The sequence below is a fragment of the Microcaecilia unicolor genome, chromosome 6, assembly GCF_901765095.1.
Source record: "Microcaecilia unicolor chromosome 6, aMicUni1.1, whole genome shotgun sequence".
NCBI classification, from domain to species: domain Eukaryota; kingdom Metazoa; phylum Chordata; class Amphibia; order Gymnophiona; family Siphonopidae; genus Microcaecilia; species Microcaecilia unicolor.
This window is the reverse complement of record NC_044036.1, coordinates 337,462,270-337,475,865: the sequence shown is the minus strand read 5'-3', so window position 1 is coordinate 337,475,865 and position 13,596 is coordinate 337,462,270. Positions and strand designations below refer to the sequence as shown.

Here is a 13,596-nt window from a genome sequence, read left to right as displayed (position 1 = left end):
CACCTGCCTGCAGCTGTGGGTACTACACACAGCTCCTTACTCTGCACAGAACAGATGGTGAGGATAGATGGATGAGCATAATCGGGCTCGTTAATGTCACATTAGAAGCTGAAGATCAAATAAATGTCTAATATTACTGTTTGTGGAACACACTTGACTAGTGAGGTAATTAAATTTGCTGACTACACAAAGTTATTCAAAGTCGTTAAATCTCAGGAGGATTGTGAAAAATTACAAGAGGACCTTACGAGACTGGGAGACTGGGCATCTAAATGGCAGATGACATTTAACGTGAGCAAGTGCAAAGTGATGCATGTGGGGAAAGAGGAACCTGAATTATAGCTACGTCATGCAAGGTTCCACGTTAGGAGTCACTGACCAAGAAAGGGATCTAGGTGTCGTCGTTGATGATATGTTGAAACCTTCTGCTCAGTGTGCTGCTGCGGCTAAGAAAGCAAATAGAATGTTAGGTATTATTAGGAAAGGAATGGAAAACAAAAATGAGGATGTTATAATGTCTTTGTATCATTCCATGGTGCGACCACACCTCAAATATTATGTTCAATTCTGGTCGCTGCATCTCAAAGAAAGATATAGTGGAATTAGAAAAGGTGCAGAGAAGGGCAACGAAAATGATAAAGTGGATGGGAGACTTCCCTATGAGGAAAGGCTAAAGCGGCTAGGGCTCTTTAGCTTGGAGAAAAGACGGCTGAGGGGAGATATGAAGGAGGTCTATAAAATAATGAGTGGAGTGGAGAGGGTAGACATGAATTGCTTGTTTACTCTTTCCAAAAATACTAGGACTAGGGGGCACACTGTGAAGTTACAAAGTAGGAAAAGAAAAGTCCATAGACCATTACTAAAATGGGGAAAATCCACTGCTTAGTTCTAGGAAACAAAATAGCAGAGAATATTGAATGAGTCAGCTTTGTAAATTAACTATGTGAGGTGGAGTCTCATATGACCAACACGGCTATTTTCATTTCACTCCACGGTGAATCTTTGCTCGTGTGTGTGTTCTAATCATAGATTCATCCCCCACCTACCTATATCCCTTTCACATACTTCGTGAACATGCTTATAGTTACGAGCTCCTTAGTTACTTTCATAATAACTTATTAAGCACACGACACTTATCTGTGCAAATTGGTGAGCTCTTACACCCTGACAGGTGCCTGTTTCGCTCTGCTTTGTCAAGGGGGGAATATCACCAAATCAGCTTACTGACTGCAGTGTCTGTGTGTGCCCAGTGCCAGCAGTCTGACAGAAAATGTACTCACTCCCTAGTATACTTTCTGCCTACCCCACTGTCTCTGTAGCACTGTACATGCATGTTGTACAGTCCGTGCACACCTTCTGCACCCCTAGTTGATTGGAGGTAGGTGGTCAAAATGGACCAGGTTTTCAAACATACTTAGAGAAATTGTTGTTTCTCTCTGTCTGCCTATCTGTTCTTCAGGAAACGGCACCAAGTCAAATGCCCTGGGCCATGGGGAGATGCTAAGCCTGGACGAGAGCAGCTTCCCTGCTCTGGAGCTGAACAATCGCCGGCTCTCCGTCAAGAACTCCTTCTGCCGAAAGAATGGCATTTACACCAGGTATTGCTCTGAAGATCTGATTAATCGCCTTGCAAATAAAAACCACCTCAAAGCAGTGTACAATCATTAAAATAACAATATAAGAAAACACAACATAAAATAATCAAGTGCAAATAAATATCTCAAATGCATAACATCATAAATAGCAAACACACACACACACAGTCAAAAACAATAAAAACAGATTACACTGGGGAATGAACAGCCAAACAGCACCTGCAGCTGTGCCAGCAGCCTGTGTAAAATACAAGCTGGCCGATATTCAGAGCATATTACGCAGCCAGAATCGGCCCCTGACCGCTTAACTTGCTTGGTCGCAGCTATCCAGCCATTTTCAACGGCACTTAACTGATCATCCTCCCTAAAAATGACCAGTTAGCGCCGAACTTAAAGCTGGCTATGTTAGGGGCAGAGTCTGGTTAGGGCCCAATATTCAGACCTGACTTGCCAGGTTTAGTGCATAAATAGCTGTCCTATCTTTATATGCTAATCCATAGCCGATTAAGTCTGAATATTAACTTAACCAGTCATGCGCTAGCTGGCTTTAAAAAAATATGGAAATTGAACACCAAAGCCCACACAGGGCCCAGCATTGAACTTCCAGTTTTAGCACAGCCAGCGTACAAAAAAATGCTGAATATCAGCCCACAGAACTTCAATCCTGGTGTAAAACTTCACGTACAAGATTTCAGATCTGACAACAGTAGGGAAGGCTTCTGTGTCCCAACTGCCTCTGAGCAAGTCTCCCAATATCAAATTATCCCCAGTGATTTCTAGGTTACTGGGGCCACACTCCCAGTGGTCCCACAGCTCCTAGAAAGCACCCACCTACCCAACACACAAACCACCAGGATTCTTAGTCAGTCCAGACAAGCAGAGGCAATAAACTAAAAATGTTTATTGTCATGAAAAATTAGAACAATGAACAGAAAAGGTGCAATTCAGTAACAGATAACTAAATATGGATCAATTATAAACCTATCTAAACATTTAGTCACTACCTGAGTACCTGGGGAGATCAGAAACATACAGCTGCTCACAGGTTATCAAACATAACTGTTTACAGTGCCTTAGCAAAGAGATCTTTCTCTCTCTTCTCCCTGGCTAAGACTGGAGAAAAAGCCAGTACATTCTAAATTAATTGAGCTCCTGGGCCAATCAGAGCCCAGAACAATATGTTTAAAATAGTTGGCCACATCACTGCAGGCTATCTCTTATCTGTGTTAATTAAAGAGGAAACAGACTCCAGAGGAAATTGGAGAGTCATGGGATAGGAGGTACTGTCCTATTGTGGATTAAAAACTGGTTAAAACATACAAAACAGAGAGTAGGGTTAAATGGTCAGTATTCTCAATGGAGAAGGGTAGTTAGTGAGGTTCCCCAGGGGTCTATGCTGGGACCACTGCTTTTTAACATATTTATAAATGACCTAGAGATGGAAGTAACTAGTGAGGAAATTCAATTTGCTGATGACACAAAGAGGGGCATAATCGAAAGGGGCGCCCATGTTTTCCTGTGGACGTCCTCGCAGGACGTCCGTTTAAGGGGCAGGGAAACCCGTAAAATCGAAACAAGATGGATGTCCATCTTTCGTTTCATTAATACGATCGGGGACGCCCAAATCTAGAAATTTAGGTTTACCTTAGAGATAGTCGTCCTTAGCCTTGGTCGTTTCTGATTTTCAGCGATAATGGAAACTGAGGATGCCCATCTCAGAAACGACCAAATCCAAGCCCTTTGGTCATGGGAGGAGCCAGCATTCGTAGTGCATTGGTCTCCCTGACATGCCAGGACACCAACTGGGCACCCCAGGGGGCACTGCAGTGGACATCAGAAATTGCTCCCAGGTGCATAGCTCCCTTACCGTGTGTGCTGAGCCCCCCCCAAAATCCCCCCCAAACCCACTACCCACAACTGTACACCACTACCATAGCCCTTATGGGTGAAGGGGGGCACCTGGATGTGGGTACAGTGGGTTTGTGGTGGGTTTTGGAGGGCTCACATTTACGACCACGAGTATAACAGGTAGGGAGGGGATGGGCCTGGGTCCGCTTGTCTGAAGTGCACTGCACCCACTAAAACTGCTCCAGGGACCTGCATACTGTTGCGATGGACCTGAGTATGACATTTGAGGCTGGCAAAAAATATTTTGAAAGAATTTTTTTGAGGGTGGGAGGGGGTTAGTGACCACTGGGGGAATAAGGGGAGGTCATCCCCCATTCCCTCCGGTGGTCATCTGGTCAGTTCGGGCACCTTTTCGTGGCTTGGTCGTAACAAAAAAAGGACCAAGTAAAGTCGTCCAAGTGCTTGTCAGGGACGCCCTTCTTTTTTCGATTATGGGTCGAGGATGCCCATGTGTTTGGCACGCCCAAGTCCCGCCTTCACTGCACCTCCAACATGCCCCCGGGAACTCAGGTCATCCCCGCGACTGAAAGCAGTTGGGGACGCCAAAAATCGGCGTTCGATTATGCTGATTTGGGCGACCCTGTGAGAAGGTCGCCCATCTTCCGATTTGTGTCGAAAGATGGGCGTCCTTCTCTTTCGAAAATAAGCCTGAAAGTTATTCAAAGTCGTTAAATCATGGGAGGATTGTGAAAAATTACAAGAGGGCCTTACAAGACTGGGAGACTGGGCATCTAAATGGCAGATGACGTTTATTGTGAGCAAGTGGGAAGTGATGCATGTGGGAAAGAGGAACCCAAATTATAGCTAGGTCATGCAAGGTTCCATGTTAGGAGTCACAGACCAAGAAAGGGATCTAGATGTCGTCATTGATGATACGTTGAAACCTTCTGCTCAGTGTGCTGCTGCAGCTAAGAAAGCAAATGGAATGTTAGGTATTATTAAGAAAGGAATGGAAAACAAAATGAGGATGTTATAATCGCTCCACAGTGTCACCGCACCTCGAATATTGTGTTCAATTCTGGTCGCCGCATCTTGAGAAAGATATAGTAGAATTAGAAAAGGTGCAGAGAAGGACCACGAAAATGATAAAGGGGATGGGACGACTTCCCTATGAGGAAAGGCTAAAGTGGTTAGGGCTTGGAGAAAAGGTGGCTGAGGGGAGATATGATTGAGGTCTATAAATGAGTGAAGTGGAAAGGGTTGATGTGACGTGTCTGTTTACGCTTTCCAAAAATACTAGGACTAGGGGGCACGCGGTGTAGCTACAAAGTAGTAAATTTAAAATTAATCGGAGAAAATCTTTCTTCACTCAACGTGTAATTAAACTGAAATTCGTTGCCAGAGAATGTGGTAAAGGCAGTTAGCTTAGCAGAATTCTAAAAAGGTTTGGATGGCTTCCTAAAGGAAAAGTCCATAGACCATTATTAACTTGGACTTGGGGAAAATCCACTATTTCTGGGATAAGCAGCATAACATGTATTGAACTTTTTTGGGATCTTGCCAAGTATTTGTGACCTGGATTGACCACTGTTGGAAACAGGACTCTGGGCTTGATGGACCTTTGGTCTATCCCAGTGTGGCAATACTTATGTACTTATACATAAAAGTGAAAGAAGCCAAGCCAAGCCACAGCTGTCGTTCATTGCCAGAGAATGTAATAAAAGCAGTTAGCTTAGCGGGGTTTATAAAAGGTTTGGATAATTCCCTAAAAGAAAAGTCCATAAGCCATTATTAAAATGACTTGGGGAAAATCCACTGCTTATTTATTGTACTGTTTTGGGACCTTACTAGTTATTTGTGACCTGGATTGGACACTGTTGGAAACAGGATGCTGGGCTTGATGGACCTTTGGTCTGTCCCAGTATGGCAATACTTACATTCTTATTTCTCACATTAAATGGCAGGTTTGTCCTCTTTTGCAAGTGGAAAGAAGTCCGTGCAACTTTAAGTGCTGGTAGTGAGAAACAAACGTGTGAGTCTGAGCAAAACCAAAAGTGAAAGCACACACGGCCACCTGATTATCTGCACTTAAATATGAGCCTTTTGAAACTGGAAAGTGCAAATAATTTTTGAAAAGTGCAGGAGAACAGCGCCAACGTGTGTGTGCACTTCCGGTTGTGTCTGAACATGCGCACAAGAGCCATGCTTGCTGCAAACCCCTTCTGTCAGGCTCATTCCTCCCTTTTTCTTTCGGTGTGTTGACGCAAATTAACCGTGCATATTATTTGTGGATTTCCTTTCAACATCGCTTAGCTATTTTTCCTGCGCTGTCGTTGCGCAGTGAGGTTTTACGTTGTGGGCTTTAGTGCCTGGCTTTGCGCATCGGCCCTGAAGTACCCCAGAAACATCTACAGACAGTCAGAGGATGATTGGGCCGAGTGCACCTGTAATCTTCCTTCAAGTTGAGCAACAATATAGCCATGTAAGGATATGAGAACACTGTCCGGGTGCTGATTTGCATCCTTTGTTCTCCACACCCCCCCCCCCCCCCCCCCCCCCCGCCCGGGGTGTTAATGATGATTATACGGGGATTTGGGCTGGCTTGTTAGCGTGTGCTGCCAGCACACAGATTTTTGCACGGCCGCTTCAGTATCTGTTTCCCTCCTGTTGCGACTCCTCGCTTTGGTATTCCAGTCGCGTTCTGGCAAGCTGCAGCATGGGAAGGATTCTCTATCTGCTGACAGAAGGGCTAAACAATGAGGCCTCTGTTACCCAGCTCCTGTGCGGAGAGGGAGCAGGGGGACTTCAAGTGTCACAGGCTGGCAAAAAGAGCTAAGCCATGCACGGTTACAGAGGACAGAGCTCCTCAGAGACTCTGCCAATCAAAAAGTCATCTTGCACACAGATCGGAGCCCCCTGGCACACAGCGATGTTCTACCATGAACACACTTCACCAACAGCAGGTCTTGGATGGGGGGGGAGGGGGAAACTGCCCTTCCTCAGTGTAGTGGTTTTAAACTGGGAAGGGGAAGAAAAATGTAGGGCTTTAGCCCACATCTTCCAAGTGCAGGTACAAAATTCCCTGCACCAAAGAGCTTAGAATCTACGTGGGCACCCGAGGAGAAGAAGACAAATTGACTTGGCAAAGAACACAAGGAGTATCGGAGGGAGAAAAGGAATATGAACCCCGCTGTCCCTGGTTTGCAGCCCCACTTCTGCGTGTTTTTATAACGTTGCCAGATTTGTTAATTGTGTCAAGCAATTGTACGAGTGATTAATAACTGTAAATACTAATTAGAAGCTTTTGAAGCCCCACAGGTTCTTCAGTTTGAGCCGCTCCTCTCCCTGGGCTGCTGTATTGAGATAATTTGAGAGGGATCGGGATGTTCCTTGGACAATCCCAGCTCTGTACATCTAGCTTCCCCTATGATATCCCCGGCACAGCAGGGACCTCCGGGGCGGTATAACTCAGCCCAGTGTCCAAACCCGGCATTTCAAAGTTCAGATAGATACCAGTAGGGCTGACTCAACATTTTATCCTTCTAAAATCTAAAGAAAAGAACTAACAGCATAAGTATATGATATCCTTTAAGGGGCACTTTAAGAAGAGATTTATGTGGAGAAAGAGTGGAGGAGTGGCCTAGTGGTTAGGGTGGTGGACTTTGGTCCTGGGGAACTGAGGAACTGAGTCCGATTCCCACTTCAGGCACAGGCAGCTCCTTGTGACTCTGGGCAAGTCACTTAACCCTCCATTGCCCCATGTAAGCCGCATTGAGCCTGCCATGAATGGAAAAACGCAGGGTACAAATGTGACAAAAATAAAATAGATATTATTGGAGATTCTACATGGAATGTTGCTAGTGGAATAGCAACATTCCATGTAGAATCTCAAATAGTAGCAACAGTGGAGGAGTGGCCAAGTGGTTATGGGTGGTGGACTTTGGTCCTGGGGAACTGAGTTCGATTCCCACTTCAGGCACAGGCAGCTCCTTGTGACTCTGGGCAAGTCACTTAAACCTCCATTGCCCCATGTAAGCCGCATTGAGCCTGCCATGAATGGGAAAACGCAGGGTACAAATGTGACAAAAATAAAATAGATACTATTGGAGATTCTACATGGAATGTTGCTACTATTGGAGATTCTACATGGAATGTTGCTATTCCACTAGCAACATTCCATGTAGAAGGCTGCGCAGGCTTCTGTTTCTGTGCGTCTGACGTCCTGCACGTACGTGCAGGACATCAGACTCACAGAAGCAGAAGCCTGCGCGGCCACATTGGTGATCTGCAAGGGCCGACTTCTACATGGAATGTTGCTAGTGGAATAGCAACATTCCATGTAGAATCTCAAATAGTAGCAACAGTGGAGGAGTGGCCAAGTGGTTATGGGTGGTGGACTTTGGTCCTGGGGAACTGAGTTCGATTCCCACTTCAGGCACAGGCAGCTCCTTGTGACTCTGGGCAAGTCACTTAACCCTCCATTGCCCCATGTAAGCCGCATTGAGCCTGCCATGAATGGGAAAACGCAGGGTACAAATGTGACAAAAATAAAATAGATACTATTGGAGATTCTACATGGAATGTTGCTACTATTGGAGATTCTACATGGAATGTTGCTATTCCACTAGCAACATTCCATGTAGAAGGCTGCGCAGGCTTCTGTTTCTGTGCGTCTGACGTCCTGCACGTACGTGCAGGACGTCAGACTCACAGAAGCAGAAGCCTGCGCGGCCACATTGGTGATCTGCAAGGGCCGACTTCTACATGGAATGTTGCTAGTGGAATAGCAACATTCCATGTAGAATCTCAAATAGTAGCAACAGTGGAGGAGTGGCCTAGTGGTTAGGGTGGTGGACTTTGGTCCTGGGGAACTGAGGAACTGAGTTGGATTCCCACTTCAGGCACAGGCAGCTCCTTGTGACTCTGGGCAAGTCACTTAACCCTCCATTGCCCCATGTAAGCCGCATTGAGCCTGCCATGAATGGGAAAACGCAGGGTACAAATGTGACAAAAATAAAATAGATATTATTGGAGATTCTACATGGAATGTTGCTAGTGGAATAGCAACATTCCATGTAGAATCTCAAATAGTAGCAACAGTGGAGGAGTGGCCAAGTGGTTATGGGTGGTGGACTTTGGTCCTGGGGAACTGAGTTCGATTCCCACTTCAGGCACAGGCAGCTCCTTGTGACTCTGGGCAAGTCACTTAAACCTCCATTGCCCCATGTAAGCCGCATTGAGCCTGCCATGAATGGGAAAACGCAGGGTACAAATGTGACAAAAATAAAATAGATACTATTGGAGATTCTACATGGAATGTTGCTACTATTGGAGATTCTACATGGAATGTTGCTATTCCACTAGCAACATTCCATGTAGAAGGCTGCGCAGGCTTCTGTTTCTGTGCGTCTGACGTCCTGCACGTACGTGCAGGACATCAGACTCACAGAAGCAGAAGCCTGCGCGGCCACATTGGTGATCTGCAAGGGCCGACTTCTACATGGAATGTTGCTAGTGGAATAGCAACATTCCATGTAGAATCTCAAATAGTAGCAACAGTGGAGGAGTGGCCAAGTGGTTATGGGTGGTGGACTTTGGTCCTGGGGAACTGAGTTCGATTCCCACTTCAGGCACAGGCAGCTCCTTGTGACTCTGGGCAAGTCACTTAACCCTCCATTGCCCCATGTAAGCCGCATTGAGCCTGCCATGAATGGGAAAACGCAGGGTACAAATGTGACAAAAATAAAATAGATACTATTGGAGATTCTACATGGAATGTTGCTACTATTGGAGATTCTACATGGAATGTTGCTATTCCACTAGCAACATTCCATGTAGAAGGCTGCGCAGGCTTCTGTTTCTGTGCGTCTGACGTCCTGCACGTACGTGCAGGACATCAGACTCACAGAAGCAGAAGCCTGCGCGGCCACATTGGTGATCTGCAAGGGCCGACTTCTACATGGAATGTTGCTAGTGGAATAGCAACATTCCATGTAGAATCTCAAATAGTAGCAACAGTGGAGGAGTGGCCAAGTGGTTATGGGTGGTGGACTTTGGTCCTGGGGAACTGAGTTCGATTCCCACTTCAGGCACAGGCAGCTCCTTGTGACTCTGGGCAAGTCACTTAACCCTCCATTGCCCCATGTAAGCCGCATTGAGCCTGCCATGAGTGGGAAAGCACGGGGGGGGGGGGGGGGGGTGCAAATGTAACAAAAATAAATAAAGCTCCTGCTTTCTAAATTGCTCCCCCCCCCCCTGCAGAGACAAAGGCAGGCCAGCAGAATGATGCACCCTGGAGAGATTCCCTTTCAAAATCTAACTGCAGAGTGCAAGCTAAGAAGGAATAGTCAATACAGCCTTTCATGAAGGCAATTTCATAGCATTTACATATGACAGAGATCTATAAAATACTGAGTAGAGTGGAACAGGTAGATATGAATCGCTTGTTTACTCTTTCCAAAAATACTAGGACTAGGGGGAACGCAATGAAGCTACAAATAGCTCCTGTGCCTGAATGTAACTTCCCTTGAGCTACCATTGGAAAGTTGTGAGCTAAATACAAATAAATAATGTGACAGACGTTTTAAACCCTGTTGATTCCACCACCTCCCCCCCACCCCCATCCAATATTGTGTTAAGCAGATAACAGCAAGATCACCAAAGCTTACTAGAGGAGGCCCTGGAGCACTGGTAACGTGGAGGGGCATAATCGAACGGGGCCAGCCATCTCCAACGCCGGCCATCTCTAACACCAGCCCCGTCAAGCAGCATACCCGACCGTATTATCGAAACAAGATGGCCGGCCATCTTTCATTTCGACAATACGGTCAGGGCCAGCCACATCTCAACATTTGGCCTGCCCTTAGAGATCACCAGCGTTAGAGATGGCCGCCATTGGTTTTCGCCAATAATGGAAACTAATGGCGGCCATCTCAAACCCGGCCAAATCCAATGCATTTGGTCGTGGGAGGAGCCAGCATTTGTAGTGCACTGGTCTCCCTCACATGCCAGGACACCAACCGGGCACCCTAGGGGGCACTACAGTGGACTTCACAAATTGATCCCAGGTACTTAGCTCCCTTACCTTGTGTGCTGAGCCCCCCAAAACCCACTCCCCACAACTGTACACCACTACCATAGCCCTTACGGGTGAAGGGGGGGCACCTAGATGTGGGTACAGTGGGTTTTGGAGGGCTCCCATTTACCACCACAAGTGTAACAGGTAGGGGGGGATGGGCCTGAGTCCGCCTGCCTGAAGTGCACTGCAGTATCCACTAAAAACTGCTCCAGGGACCTGTATAGTGCTGTCATGGAGCTGGGTATGACATTTGAGGCTGGCAAAAAACTTTTCTTAATTTTTTTTTTTAGGTGGGAGGGAGTTGGTGACCACTGGGGGAGTATAGGGAGATAATCCCCATTTCCCTCCAGTGGTCATCTGGCCAGTTTGGACACTTTTTTGAAGTTTGGTCCTGAAAATAAATGGACCAAGTAAAGTCGGCCAAATGCTCGTCAGGGCCACCCTTCTTTTTTCCATTATCGGCTGAGGGCGGCCATGTGTTCACCACGCCCCTGCCCCGCCTTCGCTACGCCTCCGACACGCCCCCTTAAACTTTCGCCGCTCCTGCGACGGACTGCAGTTGAGGGCGGCCAAAATCAGCTTTCAATTATACCGATTTGGTTGGCATTAGGAGAAGGCCGGCCATCTCCCGATTTGTGTCGGAAGATGGCCAGCCTTCTCCTTCGAAAATTAGCAGGACAGTAACATAGTAGATGATGGCAGATAAAGACTTGTATTTTCCATCCAGTCTACCCAACTAGATAATTCTATATAATGCACCTAATTGGTGCATTATATAGAATTAGGGAGCAAATAAGACAAATCATTTGAATTTGAATACATGTCTGTAGTGTACCAGTCTCTCCTGCACTGGTCTGTTTGCCTGGCCTGTGGTCCCAGTCCCTGTCCGTCCCTCTGTAAAGGTGTTGGAGGGGAAAAATGTCACAGGTAAAATGATCTTCAGCATGTGTGACCTCTAAGCTCTCTCAGTTCCTCCTCCACCCCCCCCCCCCCCCCACCCCAATGGTTTAGAAAGCCTGCAAATCAGTAGATGTGCCCCTTCCCCACCCAAGTGCCTTGTTGTCTCCTTTTGGAGTGGAGGAGTAGCCTAGTGGTTAGTGCAGTGGACTTTGATCCTGGGGAACTGTATTGGGCAATCAAGCCATTGTGACATCACTGATGAGGTTGGCTCTTATTGGTGGAATGAGTGGAGGAGTAGCCTAGTGGTTAGTGCAGTGGACTTTAAGCCATTGTGACATCACTGATGAGGTTGGCTCTTATTGGTGGAATGAGTTGAGGAGTAGCCTAGTGGTTAGTGCAGTGGACTTTGATCCTGGGGAACTGAGTTCGATTCCCACTGCAGCTCCTTGTGACTCTGGGCAAGTCACTTAACCCTCCATTGCCCCTGGTACAAAATAAGTACCTGAATATATGTAAACTGCTTTGAATGTAGTTGCAAAAACTTCAGAATGGTGGTATATTAAGTCCCATTTCCCTTTCCCTTTTATTAATGTTGCCATGTTCTTGTCTCTCTCTTTTCGGTAAGGTCCCCTCCGCGGCCAAGTCCCGGCAGCCTCCATTACTCTGATGAAGACGTGACAAAGTACAACGACCTGATCCCAGCCGAGAGCAGCAGCCTGACAGAGAAGCCCTCGGAGGTCTCGGATTCTCAGGTGAGCTGGGGCAGAGGGAGGAGAGGCCCTGGCCTAGGGTGGTCATGGCACAAAACAGTGCCCTGGCAAGGGTTGCTTTCAGGGCCGGTGTTAGACATGATGGGGCTCAGGCAGAAACTAGGGAGGGAGTCCCGAAGCCTGCCTGAAGGTTATGCCTTCTTCAGTTTCCAGGAGGCTTGGGGCCCGCCTGTGACGTGGAGACCCAGGGCAATTGCCCCCTCTTTGCTTACCCCTAACTTCAGCCCTGATTGCTTTGGGTGCCTGCCTTCCCTTCTGAGTTGCACTTTTGCACTGTGCCACCCTGGGCACCTGCCCTGCCTGACTACCCCTTGCCAAAACACTGCTCTTGTGAGTCCTGTGCCAGTGACTATCCTGCGTACGTGTAGTAGCGCTATAGAAATGATAAGTAGTATTAGTAGTATTAATCTGCAGACAATGCACCAGGTAATCCACAGAAACCGAATACATGTCTTAATGTCTAACCTACCAGGAGACAGAACAAGGGAGAGTCCTGTGTTACATAGACAAAGAAGTAAAAATGAACAGCTCCAAAAAAACAAAAACACGGCGCAGAGCCAATTAAAAAGACAGCATATTCCTCTCCTTTACCTTCTCATCATCATATCCCTGAGCCCTCCCCCCCCCCCCCCCCCCCCCCGCCAGCAACTGATCCCTGCACCCCCAATGTCACCAGCAACTTTCCCCTACACCTTCCAATCGCAGCTCCGAGGCCACCCTCAGCAACTTCAGCCCTCGGCACATCAACCCTGCCCCCCCCCCCTCCCAGGAAAACCACGCTGTTTGCCAGCTGGGTTCCATATAGTGACATTATTCATTCAGTCAGATCTTGAGAAAAAGAAAAGTTAGAAGAATTTGCAACAGGCGCATCAGCATTCAGTCTTGGCAGGCTCTCACCGAGCTTTAGTAGCGACAAAGACAACAGGAGAAACATTTCAGTCTCTCAAAGATAAATTCAGTTGGGCCTCGGCAACACCGGCTCTACTAAGCTTCTGATGGTGAACAATTACCTCAGTGAACAATTACCCAGGCGTAGCCACAGGTGGGCCTGGGTGGGCCAGGGCCCACCCACTTAGGGCTCAGGCCCACCCAACAGTAGTACACGTTTAGCGGTGGCTGGCGGGGATCCCAAGCTCTGCCAGCTGAAGACTTCCCCCTGATGGTAACAGAAATGTTGCTCGCCACGATACTAGTACCTGCGAATGCTCGGTTTTCAGCACATGCCTGCTGCAAATTGCCAAGGTGGAGCGAAGCATTTGCCCACCAGCAGTGGCGTCGCGAGGGCAGCTGACACCCGGGGCGTGTCGCTGCTGCGCACCCCCCCCCCCCCCGGGTGTAGCGCAGCGCACCCTCCCCCCCCCGGAGCGCAACCCCCCCCCCCCCCCCGAGAACATACCTGGAAGGC

General features: G+C 47.6%; 1 protein-coding gene across 1 annotated transcript in view; it reads left to right on the top strand.

Moving 5' to 3' along the window:
- Positions 1-13,596, top strand: part of SDK2 (sidekick cell adhesion molecule 2) — a 655,374-nt gene that overhangs the window by 631,092 nt on the left and 10,686 nt on the right. Inside the window, exons 42-43 of the mRNA XM_030208539.1 lie at positions 1,460-1,598; positions 12,047-12,173. Coding sequence (XP_030064399.1) covers positions 1,460-1,598; positions 12,047-12,173 — 266 coding nt within the window. The remainder of the gene's footprint in view (positions 1-1,459; positions 1,599-12,046; positions 12,174-13,596) is intronic.